The sequence below is a fragment of the Phodopus roborovskii genome, unplaced genomic scaffold, assembly GCF_943737965.1.
Source record: "Phodopus roborovskii unplaced genomic scaffold, PHOROB, whole genome shotgun sequence".
NCBI classification, from domain to species: Eukaryota; Metazoa; Chordata; class Mammalia; order Rodentia; family Cricetidae; genus Phodopus; species Phodopus roborovskii.
The window spans coordinates 1173086-1194160 of record NW_026125554.1 but is presented as its reverse complement, the minus strand read 5'-3'; the positions used below and the strand labels follow the sequence as shown (position 1 = coordinate 1194160).

Sequence of the window (21075 nt, the reverse complement as noted above, 5' to 3'; positions counted from 1 at the left end):
TGTAGTCTGTAATGAGAGTAAAGCAGCTATCCTATGGAGATCTACCAGGGCAATATCTACCAGGGCAATCTCTGGGCTGGTGGGCTGAGGGTGGCAGCTTGCCCAGCTAGGACGACTCTTGAGACACAACAGATCTGTTCATGGTCTATGAACTAGAGGGCACTCTCTCCACAGCCTCTGTGACCCACATGGCCAAGCCATGCCATGGAGGGAGACAGTCAATCACTCTGGTGGGGCTACCCAGTAGTAACCATCTTTCAGGCAGAGGGTCTGCCCACATGTCCTCCCCACCAGGCCATAGTGAGACACCTCTGAGGGCCGCCCTGACTCACTCTGAGAATTCCCCGCAGATCCAGGCAGCAGCGTAGAGCACCTCACAGATGCCATTGCGTTGGGTGCTGCTGGCTACCAGGTGGGCACTGTCAAGTAGTGCAGACATCTGAGACACAGCAAATTTGCGAATGGCCTTGACGCGGATGGCTACATCCAGCATCTGTGCAGCGATGAGATGACCATGGCGGGTACCTTCCAGACGAGTCAGCTCCACAAGGATGCTGATGTACCACTCAAAGTTAGTGATGTGCTGGTAATTGGACTGGCTGCAGATGTCAATGATCTTGGTAAGCAGCTCATCTCGATAGGTGGTGCCCTCAGCCTTATCCACATGGGTCATCAGCTTCTTCACGATCTCCATCAGGTTCTTCTTGGATACCTGTGGGAGAAGAGTTTGTTGGTCAACACAGGTGGACATGGCCAGCTGTGAGATAACAGCCAAGATTGAGCTCATAAGCCCAGAAGGACAGCTTCTTCCCCAGGCAGCAGAAGTCACACTGGGCATGTGAGTCAGCTTATCATGTCTGACCAAGGGAAGGTGACTGAGGCCCCATTCCCTATAGATTGGACAGGTGCCATCTGCTGACCTCAGTGGTTCAGGCTGCTGTCCCAGCCTGGAGAGGAGTGACCCAGAAGCTCCAAAGGCTTCCTATTCTGGGAAAAGGAACACACACCATTCCATAGAGCAGGTCAAGGGCGCGCAGGCGGATGGACTCATCCTTGTCATCCAGGCACTGCAGGATCAGGTCCTTGTGAGACTGCACTGACTTGGGGTGCGTCTTCAGAATTTTAGACATGGCCAGCAGGCCCAGGTACTTTACTGTGGAGACCAAGTGATCATTAGCTTTCATACAGAGTGGAATACCATGGCCAATCACAGCCAATTGGTGGACTAGGCAGGCTGAGAACCCCTATGTGCAATATGTGATGGCTCAGTAGTAGGGTGTGTACTGTTCCTCCAGAGGCTATGAGTGTGGTTCCCAGCACCCATGTGGGGCTCTGACTGTAGCTCCAGCTCCAGGACATCAGGTGTCTCCATTTCCTCAAATACTGACATTTCCGAGCACAGACCCACACATGAACACCATACTTATGAATGACACAAACTTATGAGGAATGTGAAAATATGTATATTAAAAAAGAACCCTGCTGAGCTGGGTGGTGGTGACATATACTGGCGGCAGTTGGTGGTGCACGTCTTTAATCCCAGCACTTGGGAGGCAGAGGCAGGTAGATCTCTGTAAATTCAAGGTCAGCCAGGTCTACAGAGTGAGTTCCAGGACAGCCAGGGTTACACAGAGAAACCCTGTCTGTGTAACCAAAAAACAGCAAAACCCTGTGGGGCATGGTGGTACACACCTTCAATCCCAGCAAGTTCCAAGACAGCCAGAAAACCATTTGTAGGAGTCATTTTTCTTCCCACCACATGGGATCCATGGAAGGAAGGAATCAGGGCATCAGGTTTGGTGACAAACCCTTTTATCCACTGAACCATCTCATTAGGCCCCTGTTTTGTTTTCAGACAGGTCAAGCTGTAGAACCAAGTTAGTCCTGAACTCCTGACTCCCCTGCCACAGTCTCCTGCTTGCTAAAATGCAGCTGTGGCCTCAGGCACAGATCCTACAGTATTTATTTCTGAGACAAGCTTTGACCTCATTAGGGAGCCGAACATGACCTTGAAGCCTATGGCCCTCACCTAGTTTCTGAGTGCAGGTAGGTTTGAACCCTGAGGTCTGGAACACTAGTGTGCTCAAACAATTAAGCGTGAGCCCAGCCTAGATCATTTTCACATTTGCTGTCTCCACACTACTCAGCACAGCCCCCAACTTTCAGGGTGCCCCCTCCCCATAGTGAATGCTACCACTCGACCCACAAAGCCATCATGCTGGAAAGCATGAGGACAGCAGAAGGGCAGAGGGTCCCCAGGTATGGGATTTTTGAATCCCAGGCATGGCATTCTAGTGTAGCCGCCTGGTAGGTGGTGGTGACTTACAGTTCTGGTCTGAGTCTTCTATCAGTATCCTCAACTTCTGAACGCAGAGCTGAGGAGGAATGCCACACCAGTCATATCTTCCCAGGCAGGGCTCAAGTGGGTCTCCACCCCACCACCATGCCCTGCAGCCTACCAGCCCTGACCAAGGGCATGCATCTGGGTACAGGGAGGGCAGGTGATTGCAGCCTTCTTACTGGGGGCCCTGATCAGCATGACAAAATGGATCTGCAGGTGCCAGTGAGGGCAACTGGGAACATCCCATGTTCACAGCAGCTGCCCAGGCAGACTGTATCTGGTCCCCACAGAGCGTGGAAGAGTAGTAGGGAAAGGAAGTACCTAAGGGAGAGCTAGAGGACTTCTATCTACTTCAGCTATTTGTAAAAAATGAACTTGGAGGTGAGCACCACAACGGTTTCCCAACTGGCTTAGGAGGCCTGGGGCCTGGCCACCCATAAGACTCAGCTCTGCTGATCTGTGTGGGCCCTGTCTTCCCAGAGACTCACCTGGATGCTGGCACTGTGGTTGGGCATGCCAGAAGACAGCGAGATGAGCACTGGGACACATGGAGATTGAGGTTAGTAACCCTATGTCAGACACTTGGTATCCTACGAACCCATTCCCACCAACAGGGGTCTGACTGCCTGGCTCACAGGAGGCTTGAGATGGATGTGTTACAGAAGACAGCTGGACCAGCTGGGTCATGGGGAGCCAGGGGAATCTGGCCTGGCTTTTCCACCCTCCCAAACAGGAGCAACTCTTGGGCCTGAAGTACTGGTATCTAATTCAGGTTCACACAGTCCCTGTTCCTCTCTGGGGTCTGGGGTGCAGACCTATGCTGGGCAGAGCAGCCCGAGACCTCACAAAAACCCTGAGTGCTGAAGATTTTGGGGAACCCTCAGATGACAACAATCCACACGTTACAGCGATGGCTGAGAACACAGCATGATCTGACTCCCAGGGAGGGTTTCAGAAGCCCTAACTGTTCTTCCTGAGGCTGACAGCTGGGTCTTGTCATTGGGTATAGCCTTGGGGGTGGCCAGGAGAGTCTCAGGACTCTCCTGTCATCACTATGGCCTTGAGACCTCACCTGGGAACTCACACCTTCATGCCCTTTCCTTCTCTCTCCTCTCTCTTCCAAGGCAGGGCAGCCACACTCAATCACAAGCCCTAGGACGCTGGGCTCAAGTCCTAAGTCTATTTTGGGTATGTTGTGTGCAGGTGTGAAGACAAAGGTGAGAGTAGCAGGCAACCCTTGCAATCCTTCCCACTTGGTTTTTTGAGACAGGGTCTCTTACTGACCCTAGAGAGCACTGGCCATTGACTAAAGAGGCTGCCAGCAAGCTCCAGGGATCTGCCTGTCTCAGCCTTCCCAGTGCTACAGTCTGTGCTCAATTTCCTAGGCCACCTGTTCCTATGTGATCTCTGGGTGATATGACTATCTCAGTTCAGTTCTACTGCAGGAGCCTGGAGGAAGCCCAGAAAAGTAGGATGTTATCCATCCAAGGTCTTGGGCTCTGAACCCACATGGGAGAATTACCTCTCAAATTTGCAAAGAGGCCTGAGGAAGGGCTAGGAGATGAGCTATGCAGAGACCTGAGTTTACACCAGCACCAGAGGACTTGGGCAGGAGGCATCCACCTCATTCAGGAGATGCTCTGGGTCTTAGACAGCTCAGGCTCTCAGCTCCTTCCAGCAAGAGGGCCCTCAGCCTTTCATATATGGTAGCAGCTCAAAAGGGAGCTAATATACCCCCCCCACACACATACACACGAGTAACTTCCTAGCAGGGTCAGCACACTCACCTGCAATCACAGTATTCACACACTCGTACAGCAGGGACATGGCAGAGGTGCTGAAAGAGAGGAAAGCAGAGGACCCAGCAAGTAATGTTAAACATAAATAAGGTCACTCTGCTACACTCCATGGAAACAATACTATTGCTGTCCCTCTAAAGCCCTGTGACACAGGGGTGATCACTGTGGTCCTCCCAGGCAGGGTATACAGTCCAACACTTAACTTCTCCCATTTCCAGGCTGAGGCCAAGCCCCAGCTCATCCCACCCCTACCCCTGAGTTTCATGATAGCCTACAGCTCCTCCTATGCCACCCTTCTAGAGGGTCAGTCCAGGGAGACATGACATGGTGCTGGAGCCCCAAAAGGGTAAAGGACAACATGAATGCACTGCCTGGTGTGTGGAGTACAGATGAAAGAGGAAGACTGGTGTGAATTCCAGGCAAGAACAGAGTGAAATGTGCCTCAAGAAAACACAATAAAAAGGCTGGCCTCAGTCAGTGAGCCGAGTAGGGCAGGGTAGAGAGGGGTCAATGTCAGAGCAGCACCAATGCCTCTGCCCAGAGATGGTGGCCGAGCAGTAGCTTACCTGTGAATAAGGTTGGTGAGAGGCTCGATCAGTTTCTTGCCCAGCCTGGGCTCCAGGGGAGTCAGAGCGCCGAACTACAGGGATAAGGGTGCTGTGGTCACCAGGATCCCCATAGACTGTGGGTCCAGGCCTAGCACATACCCCACCTTCTGGACTTACCAGCTTGATGATCTTGATGAGGACCCAGTTGTTGGTGGAGGATGTCATGAGCTTGAAAAACAGCGGGGCCAGGGATAGATAGTTCTTAGGGTTGCGGCGCGCTAGCTCACAAATCACATTAACAGCTGCTGACTGCACCCCTGAGGACCAAGAGATGAATTCCCATAAGCAAAGAGTGGGATGTTCTAGCCGGGTGTTGGTGGTGCACGTCTTTAATCCCAGCATTCAGGAGGCAGAAGGATCTCTGTGAGTTTGAGGCCAGCCTGGTCTACCTACAGAGCGAGTTCCAGGATAGGCTCCAAAGCCAAAGAGAAGCCCTGTCTCAAAAAAACCAAAAAAAAAAAAAATTCTGCTACCAAGGTAGTATCTCTGTCAACAAGGGCATCCCTGTTTACAGGGAATGTCCCCATTAGTAACAATCATAACTAAAGAACTGGTCATCCCCATCACAGCAAAGGAGGCTTCCCCATCTATAAGGATACCTTGGACAACAAGAACCTGTGGTAGAGGGCTCATTGTGGAAGCCTGGGGACACTGGTGATTGTCAGCATGTAACACAGTGAATGGTTCCTGCAAGGCTCAGAGGATATACTGCTCTTGCTCAAGACAGAAATGGTTTATTTACCCCTAGCCCTTTAAGTAACATTTATTTTTTGGCGTGTTTGCTGCATGTCTACCTATGCACCACACATGTGCAGGGCCTGAACACTAGAAGGTGGTGTCAGATCCCTTGGAACTGGAGTTACAGGTGGCACCATATGGATGCCGAAAACTGAACTGAGTCACCTGCAAGAGTGGATAGTGCTACCTACCACTGCCCACCTCCCCTTTTGTTTCCTTCTTCCTTCCTCTTCCCCTCCTTCCTTCCCTCCCTCCCTCCCTCCCTCCCTCCCTCCCTCCTGGCCTCAAACTAACAAAGATCTACCTGCCTGTCTCCCGAGTGCTGGGATTAAGGGTGCACCACCAACACCTGGCCCCTTTTGTTTTCTTGAGATTGGTTACTGATGTGGGAGGGAGATTGCACAGTGGCCTTGCCATCCACAAGTTGTCCATGCAGACCTGTGTGAGATTGTTTCTTTGGTTTGTCACTGCTTCCCAGTCTGACAGTAGTAGGGGCAGGGTTAGGGGAATGGACATTTGTTCTCTCCCAAGGAAAGGTTCACATAGCCCTGGGCTAAACAACACCCTGCTTTAAAACATTCATACACACTCACAGAAGCACATATAGATACCCTTGTGCACACAGAAGTATCTTAGCCTCCACCCCAGGGAGCTCCTGAGGCTTCCAGGGTGACAGCATTGCTCTCTAGGGCTCTGGCTTGCCCAAGAGTCTAGAGAGAGGTAAAATCAAGTGGCCAGTGATCACCAGTCATTCCATCTGTCATGTCTAGTGAAGCCCCAGTAAGAGCTGCATCCCTGAGATGGGAGGAGGGCTTCTTGGCAGCTCAATAGCTGTGCAGGGTAGTGAAGACCACCCCCTCCCCCATCAAGGGTGCCACCATACTCAGGCCCAGCCACTCTGCTTACTTTTTTCTGAGGCAGGGTCTCACAGAAGCAGTCTGGTCTTGAACTCTGTGGAGGACCCTCTGCCTCCACTGCCAGGCATGTGTTATCATACCTGCACTATGTGGAGCTGGGGATAGGATGCAGACTTATAACATGTATGTGCTGGGAGAGCACTCTATCACCTGAGTCCCAGCCTGTGGTCTCAGCCTATAGCCCAGCATGCCCTTGTAATTCTCCTGCCTTTTCCTGGCAAGTAAATACCTGAGATAACCAACAAGCCATCATGATGGAAATGAACTGAGCACTTGGCCCACTGTGGGCAAGCTCACTGAAGAGCCATGTGGCACTCTGGGCCTTCTCTCCACAGACTGCCAACCAGCAGCTGGCAGGCTGGGCAACACCAACACCAGGCTGTGAGGCTGAACCTCCTGCTGTGAACACACCCACCATCTGCTCCGCCCTGTGACCAAAATGACAAGTGGGTCCCTTGTACCCCAGTCTTGGGGATCTTGTGGCACACTGCCTCTAAAGGCCTATGCTAAGCTGTGTGGTCCCGGGCCATAGGACCTGCTCCATTGCAAAGTGTGCTCCCATTAGGAGGCCAAAGGGCAGCATGGCATGGCCCCTTACTCAATTTCCAGCCCCATCTCCTTCCAGGTCTCTGGCTCACACACAGCCTGAGGGACCATGGGCTTCTATTGGAAAGGCATGCAGTTGTGCTACACACAGCACCATGTCTCAGGATGCTGGCTTCTAGGACCCCAGGCAGCACAAGCCTGTGAAGGACACAGTGGTCACTCTGTGTGTCTCATCCTGAGAGATGTTCCTGTGCTCAAATCCTAAATTACCACAACTTTTATCAAATGACATTTAAAGCCTCCACATGCTCCCCAGACCCTCAGAGACCCTCAGGCTCTTGGGCTAGATGTAAGGCCTAGATGTAAGGCCCTGTACTGCGTCAACTCTGCAGAGGTGAGAGATGGCAAGACTGACTCACTGGACATAGCTACACAGGTTCCAAAGTGCCCCTGTGCTGTACTGACCTGATAGCAAGCTGGCTGCACTGCACCTACCAATCCACCAAGGCCAGGAGGAACCTGAGGCCCCAGCAGCCATGGGAAGTCTCAACTCACTCAGTGTACTGTGGCTTGCGGATCAAAGGAGATTTACAGTGAGGATCCAGATGGCCCCCACCCTCCCATCCACAAAGGAGTTGGCTGGGCAGAGCTTCCTGTCACCAACCTGGGTCTGGGTCCTCCAGCTTCTCCTTGAGCCGGGGAAAGGCGGGACGCAGTGACTCAGGGTACTTGAGGAACACCTTGTACATAATCAACACTGCCTTCTTCCTGATGTATGGCTTCGTGTGAGACATCTGCAGGGACACTAGAGTGGTCAGCAACTTACCTGCCCAGAGAGTCACCCAGCACCCCTGACTCATTCACACATCACTTCCCCAACCAACCTAAAGCAGGCCCTGCTGTCCTCTGCTTCCACGTCAGCCTGGCCCAGGCCAGCCTCCCTCCTACATTAGATGTGCTGGGCCCACAGAGGGATGCAAAGCCACTTGTAAAGCTGGTCTGGTTATAACGTGTGGCCCCGTCCCCAGGACACCCACACTGGAGCCTGCTCCAGGACAGTCTTGGCATTGGCGGGGGTACCCCCATCTCATCAGGATTCAGGGAGGCTCCACACAGGCCCACAATATTTTCTAGTTCACAGGGCTGGCAACTATCTGGGAAGCCACACAAGCCATGTCTCTACCCAATGGGCTGGACAATCTGTAACAACAGTTGCAGCCACAATAGAAAGGAACGGGTCCCTGCTGGATCTATTTAGGATAGGACAGCAGGCTCTGGTCCCCATGCCCCATGGTACTGATGAACTTTGGGACCACCAAGCAGGATCCAGAAAACCCAGGGGACAGCAAGGCTAACTTTTGTGCAGTCCCACCAACCCCAGCCACATACCAGCCACTTTGAGGGCCTGTTTCTCTCTCCTTAAAGTGAGGGCTCAACTCTGGGTTCTGGGTATTGCTAGATGAAGAGAAAGGGTGGCGCAGGCACACACAAACTCACCAGGGTCATGATGTCATTTGCCAGGTCTCTGGCAAGATCTGGGGTGACAAAACAGGACAGACCAGTCAATGCCACTCCAGTGTCGTACTGGCTGGGGCTGCTCAGGTCCTGCAAGGGGACAGTAGGAGCATCAGTGTAGTCCCTTGGGACTATCTGATGTCTATATTCCAGCAGCCCTGCAGGCCAGCATAAGGGGGCATTTCACAGCTCCTCTGCTGTCATCAACAGGAACTAGGAACAGAGGAACCTCTGTCAGAGGTAGAGAGTAGGAAAGCTCTGCGTGGAAGCTAACTGGTCTCTGGGATCCCTGGGGACAGAGGCTACTTTGTAAGTCACAACTCCTAGGCAAGGACTGCCCAGCCCTGCTTCTACTCAGCCACTCCCCCACGATACCAGGGATAGTCCTCTGGCTATTCCCAAGCTGATATACTCTGGATCAATGCTGAGTTCACCCTTCTAATGAGCAGGGGACCTGAGGCAGAAGACCAAAGCAGAAGCTGTCCCTACCTCCCTCAACTTCTGCTGCCCTGACTCCCTGCTCTCACTAGGGCAGTGCATGTGTCACTAAAGGGCTCACCCTGTGGGGGCCACATCCACTTTGGGAGGGCTTCCCAGCTATGTTGCAGATACACTGGGGCATGCTGAGTGACAATTAATAGAATACTGTAAGCTTAAAGGCCTTTCCCTATGCAGTGGGCTCAAACAGCATTAGAAGCTATGCTGAGCCTTTTGCCCTCAGAGGCCAGACTTTAAAACAGTATCACTTCCCAGAGGAACAGAGAAGAAAGCAGTGAGCAATACACTGCCCTCCTCCTAGTAGGAAAGGCATCAGGAAGACACGCAGAGATGACAGGATGGCCTGGAGCTTGGCCTAGAGAGCCCTCGTCCCAGGTTCCAAGCTGTCTCAAACTGCACAGGGACTACAGAGGCCTGAGACAGGGGCCTGTGATGAGTCAGCACATAGGTCCCAGCTGCACAGACATTAGCTGATGGGGGAGGTCCTTCTGTGTGCTGTAAATATGTGTTTCTCTTATTGGTTGATGAATAAATGCTGATTTGCCAGTAGACAGGCAGGAAGTATAGGTAGGGCTACCAGACTAGAATTCTGGGAAGAGGAAATGGAGAGTGAGTTGAGAGACACATGCCATGTAGCTACCAGGAAGATAGGACAACTGGCACTCTCTGGTAAATTAAGACCACATGGAGATACACAGATGAATAGAAATGGTTTAATAATTAAGAGAGAGCTAGCCAATAAGAAGCCTGAGCCATCAGCCAAACAATTTATGATTAATATAAGCCTCTGTGTGTCTATTTGGGACTGAAGGGCAGAGGGACCCAGCTGGACAGACACTTCTGTCTACAACCAGCAAATGCTGACAGCAGTAACTCCCCAACCCTCTCCTAAAGACTGAGACCTAAGCCCTGCCTCACACATGGGAGGCATACAGATAGGTAGATGCTGATGCAGCTAGAGTCAGTCTCAGTCCTAACCCAACCCTCCCCACTCTTTAGCCCATTTTCCTTCCTCCCATAGCCCAGTTCCCTTTCAGAGCTTGGCTTCTCGCCACAAGGTCCACCCATCCAGGACCCTGCTTCTTTAGGAAGCCCTGCCCTTCTGAGCCTTGCTGCTCCTGGAAGGACTTAGTCACTGAAACCCTTGCTCTTCTCAAAACCCCTGGCTAGTTCAGGATCTGTTCCTCCAAGTATTCTGGCAACCCAGGCCTCTTGCCTGACTCCATAACCCAGATACACTGGGTATGCAGCTAGTAGCCTGAGCAACACTCAGCCCTGCACCTCCACCCAGCTCCATCCTCATCAGCACCATGAGCCCACCTATGACACTGTGGCTCCCACCTATTTTTCATTCCTCTTCCACCTGACTCCTGCTCACAATACTCCTAAAACCTCAGCCCTAGCCCCAAGCTTACACTGCAAGGATCCGGCCCTTACTCCAGCATTTGTGAACATAGGGGTGTGCCCTATGACAGGAATTATAAATAAATGGGCTGGCCTCACACTGAGGGGGCAGCCAGCAGCCTGTGGCCTGCAGCACAAGGCAGGCAGGAAGGGGTGGGGCATGGTCAAGGACACACAGGGCACTGGGAGCCTCTTAAGAGCCAGGGAGCCTGGAAGAACCCAGTATAATTGTAGAGGGACTGTGGCTGCCCTGCAGTACTAAGCAGGGAATGGGGAGGAAAAATGCACATAGCTCCAACTGCAAGTTCTCCAGAGTATGAAAGCTCATGCCTGCTGAGACACGGGATATGAACAGTGACATGGACTGCCTTGAAAAGCTGCCCCAGTCTGACAGGGGCCCTCAAGGGTTGACTTTCGTGGCTCACTTGAGTGGTAGGAAAGCAGCAGGGTCTACCTTGCGGATCTGGTTGGTGGTCAGCATGATGACATCGGTGCCTTCATGGAAGCACTGGGAGGCGGCCAGGTAGCCAACACGCTGCAGAATCAACAGCCACAGCATTAGAGCCAGAGCCACCTAGGGCCCATGGGGCCACTGCAGCCCCACCAGGATCATCCAGCAAACACTTGTAGATATGATGACAGCAGCAGAGCACCTGGAGCTCCAGGAGCTTCTATGGAGGTTGACAGGCTTGAACTTGAACTTGAACACCAAGTTCCAAGGCTTCCTCCCTAATGCCTCTCCCAGCATTAGCAGACAGTTCTACCCACACTGCCACACACATGGGCAGGCGGATCTGGTTTTTGTGATGTACTAGTCCATCCCTTGTAACAGGGCCTTGCTTGGGTGCTGGGTGCATTCAGCATATGGCACACATGCATAGAATAAGACAGAGAAAAATGCCTAAAGGGACCAGCATGCCCAACTATGTTAACCAGAGGCTAGGAAATGACTTGCCATGACAATGACCCCACAACCAGGTATCAGAGCCCCTGGGACAGTCCTGCTGTTCAGCCTTGGCCACCTGGGCCAGTTATGTTCCAATCAAACACCACTACTGTTGTACAGGGTGGCACAATCTGTCATGGCAACACTCAGGAGGCAAAGGCAGAGGCAGAAACTGCTGTGCAAGACCAATCTCAGCTACAGGTGGTTCAAAGCCAATCCTCAGTGTAAAATGCCACAACCATCCCTACTAACCAGTGTCAAGCTGGGTGGTGGTGGTACATGCCTTTAACCCCAGTACTTAGGAGACAGTCCTAAGCTGCTGTCTGTCTCAGGCCTTCCCCACTGAGTGACAGTTTCTGGGCAAGCATGCTGTCTCCCTTTAACAGCAGGACCACTGACCACTGAACACACCCTCAAGGATAGCCCACTGCTGAAAGGCCCCTTCCCCCTCAGGAACCTCACACACAGCACACCTGCCTGCTAGGCATTCTGGGCCCTCACCTTGAATGTGAACTTGGAGGCACTCATAACTTCGATGATGTTAAAGGCAGCCCAGCTGATGTCATACCCGAGCATCTGTAACTGTTAAGATGGGAAGCACCGTGGTTTGTACTAAGGAGAGTCTGGGGCAAAGGTTTCAGCCACAATCAGAACACTCACAGCATACATGGAAGAACAACATGCATTCCCGCTGAACATACAAACTTCACCCATCACACACCCTTTCAGACTTTTATATTTTCTTCCCAACAAATGACTCTCACAAGACTGGAGGTGCTTCACAGGGAGAGCTCCTCAAAGGGCAGAACCCCACCTATAACCCCTCAGATAGGGGATAGGGGCATGGCCAAGGTGGAGCCCCTGCCTATAATCCCCCAGTAAGGGGCTAGGGTGTGGTTCAGAAGAGTCCCTGCCTGGCATGTGAGAGACTAGGTTCCTAAGCCAGCACTTAAAAAAATTAAAGAAAAGAAAGGCAGGAGGTGGTGGCACACCCATTAATTCCAATACTCAAGAGGCAGAGGCAGGAAGGCCAACCTGCTCTACAAAGTGAGTGCCAGGACAGGCTCCAATGCTTCACAGAGAAACCCTGTCTACATAAACCAAAAAAATTATGAAATGAAATAAAAATTAACAAGGAGAGGCTGGGCGGTAGTTGCATACACCTTTAATCCCAGCACTTGGGGAACTCTGTGAGTTCAGGGCCAGCCTGGTCTACAAGAGTTCCATGACAGCTTCCAAAGCCACAGAGAAACCCTGTCTCAAAAAACAAAAACAAACAAAATTAACAAGGAGAAAGATTATGGTATATTTAAAGTCTAAGGAAATAAGTTCATATAACACTAAAGACTATGGACATTCACAGCTGAGAACATGGTGCTACTATATGAAGTCCCCACACAATGGCACATGTAGCTATGATTGTCTGTGACCAAAGCACTTGGAAAGCTAAGGTAGGAGGACTAGAGATTCAAGCCAACTTGGGACGCACACAGTACAGAAATACACACAGGCAAAAATAGCAACATATATAAAATAAATCTTTTTAAAAATTAAATAAATAGCCAGGCATAGTAATGCATACCTTTAATCCCAGGATTTGGGAGGAAGAGGCAGGTGAATCTCCTTGACCAAGGCCAACCTGATCTACAGAGTAAATTCCAGAACAGCCAGGGCTACACAGAGAAACTGTGTCTCAAAAAATAAAATAGAAAAAAGAACAGTTTTCCCACAATGGCTAGTGAACTATCCTGTGATAGCCTTGTGGCACACTCCAGTACTGAGAATCAGCACAATACTTTGTCTCATAACCTGAGGAGAAATGGGGGCAACCACATCCACCAATACCTGTAGCCAAAAGGGCAGGCAGGTTCAGAGCTGGAGCTTCCCCACCAAGCTCCTCAGCACTGGTCACACACCCAGCCAGCACCAGCCACAGAAGCATCAGGCAGGACTCTATATGAGCCTTGTGTTGCACACAGCAGCAATGTATGATGGGCAGACAGGCAGGCAGGACCACAGGGGAGACACTCACATAGGTAAGCTTGCAGACAGCGTTGGCCTTCACAGCAATGTTGTCCTGCTTCAGCTCCTGCTTGATCTCATCAATGCACTGTGAGATGTACTTGGCCTGGGTGGGAGACAGTGGTAAGATGGTTGGACAATCAGTGTGGACAGGATGGAGGCTGTCAGCAGGTGCTCAGGGAGGTGGACAGGAGGAAGGAGAAGTTGAGCCTTCCTAGTTACAGAGACCTGAACCAAGGCTGCTGTAACCCAGGCAAGTACACACACTACTGAGCTGTGTATCAAAGCCTGGGCACCTATTTATTCTCTACTGGTAGGAAAAATCTAGAACCGGACAATCTAGAGGTGGGAAATAGAAATGTGGAACTGGAAGGGGCTAGTGATTGCTCTAGGGTGACAAGTGATCTACCCTTTCTACAGAGCCCACTGAGCCTTTCCCTCTCAAACACTGCTTGCACAGTCCCACTTGTTGGCATTTTGCCTTGGCCACTGCCCGCCCACCCCCCCCAGCACAAGTTCAGCAAATCTACCAAGCAATTTCTTGGGACAGGTCAACCCAAGAGAACTGAGGCACAAAGTCCAGAGAGGGGCTGATGTGGGCCTAGGGAGTGCTTCCTGCCCCACTCTGGGACAAGCACAAATGAAGCCAAAGCAAGGCATGAAACAACATCACACCTGCCCAGGAGACTGGCTCTGTCATCTGACAGTGGAACCAGCAGCCACCACCAGACCCCTGGACAGCATGTGTCAACTGTTCCTCAAATACGGCTCAGAGCTGACACATGCCAGAGCTGTCATATCCCAGAGCCTCCCACCCCGTTGCCACAGTCATGCATTGGGGTGTTAGGTTCCATGCCCTGTGAAGCTGATCTAGTAGGCTATTTGTGGGGCCATTACTATCCAGGGCATCTTATCCCTAACGAGGGGGTCACAGGGAAGAGCTACAGCTGTTCAGCACCCTCTCAACAACAGATTTATTCATCTGTTTTGATCTTTTGGGTTTGTTCGCTTCAAGACAGGACTTCATGTAACCCAGACTGCCATGCAGCTGAGGCTGGCATTGAACTCCTGACCCCCATGGAATAGGCTACCATACCTGGCTAATCAGAGTACTTTTCTGAATATTTTATGACCTCAACTGAGTCCAATGGAACAAGTGTCACTACAACCTGCCTCAAGTAACTAAATACCACTCAGGGATCCTCAGCACCACCCTGCCACAGGAATGACCTTGCCTCTCCCTTCAATCTCCGAGTTTGAGGCCTGTCTGGTCTACAGAACAAGTTCCAGGAGAGGTTCCAAAGCTACAGAGATACCCTGTCTCGAAAAACCAAACCCAACCAAACCAAAAGCAAACCAAAAACCCTGGACTGTTAATAACTGAAAAGAAAAAGAGCACAAGCAAGCCCTCTGTGAAAGGAAGGGACCCTCAGTGCGAGGTGGGGTGGGACTTGAAGAGTGAACAAAGTAGGAACTCCAGAGTGCCAGAGTCCCCCTTGGCCAGCTAGGTCTGCCCAAATACTCAGAGCAGTGTTCTTCAGGACCCAGAAGCTGGATGTTCACAGTTCCTGTAACAGTCTCCTGAGTTTCAGGAGGCAAGGCCACTGTTGCCCGAGACACAACCTAAAGTGACTCCACTATCCACCCAGGTCTGGTGGGGCACACATGTAATCACATTCCTTGGGAGGCTGAGGCAGGCAGGAGGACTACCTTAAGTTCTAGACCAGGCTGGACTACATAGCAAAGTCCCTGACTCAGAAACCCAAATTTAAAAAGAAACAAGAGGGGCCGGAGAGATGACTCACAGGTTGAGAGCACTGGCTGCTCTTCCAAAGGATCTGAGTTCAATTCCCAGCAGCCACATGGTGGCTCACAACTATCTGTAATGAGATCTGGTGCCCACTTCTGCATAAAGGCATATATGCAGATAGAGTACTTGTTGGGTTTTTGGTTTTTTTTTTTTTTTTTTTTGGTTTTTCGAGACAGGGTATCTCTGTATTGCTTTGGACCCTGTCCTGGAACTCATTATTGTATAGTAAATCAGCCTGGCCTCAACTCACAGAAATCAGCCTGGCTCTAACTCCTGAGTGCTGGGGTTAAAGGTGTATGCCAATAACACCCAGCTGAAAAATAATAAATCTTAAAAAAAAATTGTTTAAAGAAAAGGATAGGTTGGGGAGATTGCTTGGTGGATAAAGTGCTATTCATGCTAAGGACCTGAGTTCAAATCACAACAGTGCACATGTAGTCTCAGTGCTCTACAGAAAGATGCAGATGGAGATAGAAACTTAAGGAGCCCATGGACAAGCTAGCCAAAGACTGCCCCAGACTGTGAGGGCTCTGGTGTAAAGTAATTCACAGAGTGGATTTTTACAGCCTTGGTGCAGGGGCTGAGGCTATTGGGCCTGAATTCCAGGAGGGAACACAACACAAGAGGGAAAATAGTTTTCAAAACAGTGATTCAAACCTGACCCCATTTGGTGTGAGACAAGAAACTCACACTTGAGCTAGGATTGGTGACAAAAGTCATCTCAGGGCACCCAAATCATACAAAGTCAGAGCAAGACTGAGCCAGGGACTGTGATTCCCATAGTTAGAGCAGATAAACCCAAGTTGGAGAAGCAGCCCCACCTGCTACACAGATAAGGGAATGAGGCTGCATGAGCCTGGGAAGTAAGGAGAAATCTGGATACTTAATGGTACTAGTCCCAGCCTGGAGACCCAGATAGCAGAATAGAAGGCCTAATTTACAAAGGGAAGACCTAGGGGATGTTCAAGCCTCTGCATAAGTAAGTAAATTGAGCAATGGGAACAGGATCCAAAGGGGTTCCAATATCTGTCCTCTCAGCTAATCAGGAAGTTCAAGTCCAGCCTAGGCAACTGCACAATCCCATCTCAAAATGAAAAGTAAAAAGAGGGTTGTGACTGTGGCTCATCGGTAGAGCTCACCCTGCCCCCCAGAATTCCTCCAGTGAGGAGCTGAGGGCATGGTCAGGGTAGAGAACCTACCTAGAATCCCCCCAGTGAGGGGCTGGGGTGTGGTCAGAGGTGGAGCCCTGCCTAGAATCCCTGAGTTGCAGTCTGGGGGTGTGTTCAGAGGTGGAGCCCCAGCCCAGAATCCCCCAGTGAGGTGCTATGGGGATGTGGCTCAGGGGTAAAGAACATACTTAGAATTGGCCCAGAACTATCAGTACCACAAAATGACCAACCTGGGCAAAACAGCCATTTCAGCTGGGCACAGAATGAGCAGGGAAAGAATGGCAAAAGCAGAGCAAAGAACACAGGCAGCCTCAGGCACAGATCACCTCAGGACAGCCATGAGCTCCCAGCCTATCAAATAGCTTGGCTAGTATTAACACCAAGCAAAAGTCCAACCTAGGACCAGGAATAGTTCTGTGGGTGGCTAGACAGAAACATGCTATGGTGATAGCCAAGTCCAACAAGGCCAGTCTATGGTGGTGAATGAAGCTTGGTCACAGGCTAGAGCAGAAATGGTAGGTGGCCTTGGCACACAGGGCACAGACGAATAGAATCAATCCACCTTCCTCCTAGGAAAGGGTGGAGTTTGAGATTCACCTGGGATGCCATCTCAGTCACGAATGGGGTGCCAAAATGCCAGGTAGCATGTCTAGTTCTGGAAGTTCCTCGAAATTTCCAAGAGCCAAGCAATGGAGCAGTACTAACATGGGCAAGGAGTTTCTTCTGGAAATCAGTAATTCCTGGCTCTACAGACATTGCCACAGTAAAGATAGGTCTCCACCTAACATGTGGAGCTTCCCATCAGAGGAACAGCTAAAAACCCATGAGATAGCTAGCTACACCAGCATTTCAGAAACAGACTGGCCTGATCATATTACACAGACCAGTCGGTGCCCAGAGGAAGCCTATTGGAGAAGGTGCTAAGCTAAACACAGCCAGTTGTTTGGAGACTTGGTGACTGCAGAGAAACTTACTATAGAGGCACTGCAGGGAATACCCTGCAGCATAAGCACTGTGGATTTTCTGTTCTGCTTTCATTCCATTAATTTTCTGCAAAGTACCTGGAATAGAGGTCAGGGCCTCATGCCTGCTAATGAAGTGGATGCTTTGAAGAAGCAGGGGAAGTTGAGCAGGAAGGATGTTTTATTTTTATTTAATAACATCAAATGTGAGCCAGGCAGTGGTGGTGCACACCTTTAATCCCAGCACTCAGGAGGCAGACGTAGGCAGACCTCTGAGTTTGAGGCCAGCCTGGTCTATAGAGTGAGTTCCAGGTCAGCCAGGACTGTTAAACAGAGAAATCTTATCCTGACAAACCATAAATAAATAAGTGAATGAATGAATGAATGAATAAAAGATAATCTCAAAAACAAATGAAAACCTACAAAACTTCCAGAGTTCACATACCTGCACAACTTAAGTACTTGGAAGTTAAGGCAGGACTACAACTCCTAGGCTAGTCTGGGTTGCACAGTGATACTGCTGTCAACCACAATGTTGGGCAGGTGATGGCCACAGCATGGCTTCTGCGGCAAGGCTGGCTAGCAGACACTGTACTGCATCAGCACCCCCAAAGGAGCGAGTGCCTGTAGTCAGCACTGAACCCAACAACACACTCAGGACCTTGAGGATGGTCTCCTGAGGACATGTGCACACAGCCCACAAAATCAGTCATCCCAGCAGGAGAATCATGAGCTTCAAGCCAGCCTGGGTTATATCCCTAGCTAGAGCCTGCTCAAGGTACCCAAATTAGAATGTGACCTGTCCTCAGGGTCCTGCAACAGGCTTCCCAGAGGAATGGAGAGGCATGAGGGAATGTGAAATCCCTTTCAGAGCAGAGAGAGCCACAAGAAAGTTTAAAGAAAATTTCAAGTTTCTCAGCAAAATGCGGACCAACCAGCTATTTCCACTGAAGCAGCAGCCAGGGAAGGAGCTGCTGCTTCCCTGCTACCAAGGTGGGTTAGCAGGGAAGGGGCTATGAGAAATGACTGTCCCAGTCAGGAGCCTGCTTCCTGAAGTCTGTGTCACATAGCAACCAGGGGCCAGCAGGTACCTGTCATGGATGCCCTCTTTCAAGAAGGCCTTCCTGCCCAGGAGGAGGCCTGTGTCCTTATATTGAGCCAGGCATTAGGCGCCGCTATCTCACTTCTTCCTTAATCTAGGTCACAGGCTGGAGGAAGAAAAGGAAACGCAGCTTGTGGTCACAGCTTAACTTCTAGAAAAGTCGCTTCCACACCGACTTTTGCCTTCTTTGAGCTTCCATCTTTGAAGTCAGGCTTCACAATTCCAGGACACCCCGGGGTCAATGGTTTATGGGCTGGCTAACCCTGGTAGTTCATGGCATCTAGGGATAGGAACTGAGACCTGGCAGGGTTCCTAAGTAGGACCCAGACAGTAACCTGCACCTGTGTTTTCCTGACTCCATGGTAGACCGACAGACCCACGGCTTATTTTCTCTGGGAGGGTCCCCTGATCCCTCAATATGCAATCTAAAAAACAAGCTCTGGTGGAAGAACCTTTACCTAAGCAGGTATCTCTCTCCCAAATACCCTCCAAGCATGTAAACTGAGGCTCGGGGAATGGCATTCAATAGCAAGACCTACAACACTTGAGCCTTTCGGGCAGCGCTTGCTCCAAGTGGACAAATCTGGAGGTTCAGGGAGTGGCCCCCCGGTTTGGGCAGCGTCTGTTTCAAGACGACAGGAGCTGCTAGGGGATAAACTGACGGCAAGTGAAGCTGTGCAGAGCCGAAGCTCTCGAACAGGCAAGACGCATATGGCAAAGAAGTCGAGGAGGCGACTCCAAGGAGGCGGACCATAAGCCACAGGCTGCGGGGAAAAGCCGGCCAGCCCCGCTCCGCGCCGGCTCACCTCGTCTTCCTTGTGATTGCGGATGCCGCGGACCAGATCCTGCAGGTTCTTGTCGAACATGCGGTCGATGCTACCCTTGACCATCTTGAGGGCCATCGCGGCGACCCGCGAGCTGCGGCCTCCGAGGGGAACACCTCCGCCGCGGCCCTGGAAGGCGCGGGCACCCGGCGACCGCACCTCAGGCGCGCGACGTGCTGCGCTTTCGGCCGCCGCGGAGGGAGCGACGTGGAGGCCAGAGCTACGGCTGCGGGCGGAGACCAGTCTGAGAAGAGGGGCGGCGAGTGAGGCCCCGCTTCCACAGAACGCTCACCTCCCTGCTCCGGGCCGCTCGCAAATGGCGGCCAAGATGGCGATGGGTCAGCTGACGGAGAGCCTCAGCGTCCCGGAAGCCCCACCTCAGCAAAAGCCCCACCCCTCACTACGGTTTCCTTGACAACCACACGCCACCCAATAGGAAAGCAGACACCTCCCTTTGATACCTGTGCAACCCACCCCTTCCTGTGCAGCGCCCTGAAGTATCATTGGTGAGCAGACCCCACAGACATTCTAACCACACACCCTAAGGCAAACGCGAGTGGCGTTTCCCCAGGTCTCTGAATGACAGCAGTGGGCGTGGTCTAGTGTGGGCGTGGCGATATGAGGGCGGAGCTCCCACGTGGAACGTACTCTGTAAGTTTCTGGTGAAGTACCCAGCTCCGCCTTTTCTGAATCTAAGAGCTTATACGATGAGACCTGGTGTCAGGAGTCAGTCATAGCAGCAGTCCAGAGGCTGAGACTGGAGCATCAGAGGTTGCCGGCCAGCCTGTGCTATGTGAATCCCTGTCTGAAAATACCAACACAAGGCTCGGGGCTGGCTCCAGAGGTAGCTCTAGGTTCCATTCCCTGCACCCCATCAACGTTCCTGTCGTCCTATCGCTCGGGAGGTAGAGGAAGGAGAATCTGGAGTTCAGTGCAAACCTTGAATACTGTAATAACTATACACAAACGTAAACGGTAATGCCCATGCCAGGAATCTCGCAATGAGGGACTGGGGGGGGGGGTGTGTGGTCAGGGTGAGCCCCTCTCTCAAAATCCTCTAATGAGAAGCTGGGGATGTGGTCAGGATGGAGCTCCTCTCTCAGAATCCTACAGTGAGGGGCTGAACACGAGTAGCTCAGTAATGGCTGTAATGGCATTCATGAAATCCTAGATTAAATCACCAACACTGAAAATAAACAATAAGTAAAAGCGCGGCTGGAGAGATGGAACAGTGGTTAAAAACACAGGCTTCTCTTCCAGAGAGACCATGGGTTCAATTCTCAGCACCCATACAGTGACATGCAATCGTCTGTAACAAGTTCCAGGGGATTCATAGCCCTCTTCTAGCCTCCTACAACAAGGCATAAAGTAGCACACAGACATTGCTTACTTTTCTGTTGCTGTGACCAAACAAAGAAAATAATTTCAGTTGCTGGTGTTAGAAGAGCATTTGACAGACAGTTCTGATATTACTGCGAGCTTTGGCACTAGCCACAACTCTCAGCATGGCCAGCAGGGGAAGTACTGGCCAGACCCAGAGTTGGCAGCCTAAGAAGATGGACTTAGCTAGATGTTCAGGGCTCTATGAATCAATCATACTTCAGTCCTGAATCCCTTTATGCATCCATGAAGAATCCATTCACCTACCCACCAACAACCCACCCCAACCATCCATCTACCAATCCACACACTTACCCATACACGCACCCACACATCTATCAATCCATTCATCGATCCATCCACACATGTATCCATTCACCCACCCATCCACCCACCCATCCATCCACCCATCCACAGACCCAGACCTGTCCTTCTACTCAGCACTATACTAGGAATCTACTCTATTCCAATTTCAGTAATGAGCTGAGATCAAG

The 21075-nt window shown here is 51.2% G+C and overlaps 1 protein-coding gene across 2 annotated transcripts in view; it reads right to left on the bottom strand.

The window, feature by feature from the left end:
- Nucleotides 1-19550, bottom strand: part of Ap3d1 (adaptor related protein complex 3 subunit delta 1) — a 31197-nt gene extending 11647 nt beyond the window's left edge. Inside the window, exons 1-14 of one of the 2 annotated variants that reach the window (XM_051177348.1) lie at nucleotides 19184-19550; nucleotides 18367-18483; nucleotides 13345-13440; nucleotides 11814-11894; nucleotides 10821-10901; nucleotides 8447-8554; nucleotides 7614-7743; nucleotides 4866-5005; nucleotides 4707-4780; nucleotides 4129-4178; nucleotides 2830-2879; nucleotides 2327-2375; nucleotides 1008-1153; nucleotides 333-712 (exon numbers count right to left, since the gene is read on the bottom strand). In XM_051177348.1, the coding sequence (XP_051033305.1) occupies nucleotides 333-712; nucleotides 1008-1153; nucleotides 2327-2375; nucleotides 2830-2879; nucleotides 4129-4178; nucleotides 4707-4780; nucleotides 4866-5005; nucleotides 7614-7743; nucleotides 8447-8554; nucleotides 10821-10901; nucleotides 11814-11888 (1283 nt within the window). In that variant the 5' untranslated portion in view covers nucleotides 11889-11894; nucleotides 13345-13440; nucleotides 18367-18483; nucleotides 19184-19550. The remainder of the gene's footprint in view (nucleotides 1-332; nucleotides 713-1007; nucleotides 1154-2326; nucleotides 2376-2829; nucleotides 2880-4128; nucleotides 4179-4706; nucleotides 4781-4865; nucleotides 5006-7613; nucleotides 7744-8446; nucleotides 8555-10820; nucleotides 10902-11813; nucleotides 11895-13344; nucleotides 13441-18366; nucleotides 18484-19183) is intronic. The other variant, XM_051177347.1, reaches the window with a different exon arrangement.
- Between the last annotated feature and the right edge of the window lie 1525 nt (nucleotides 19551-21075).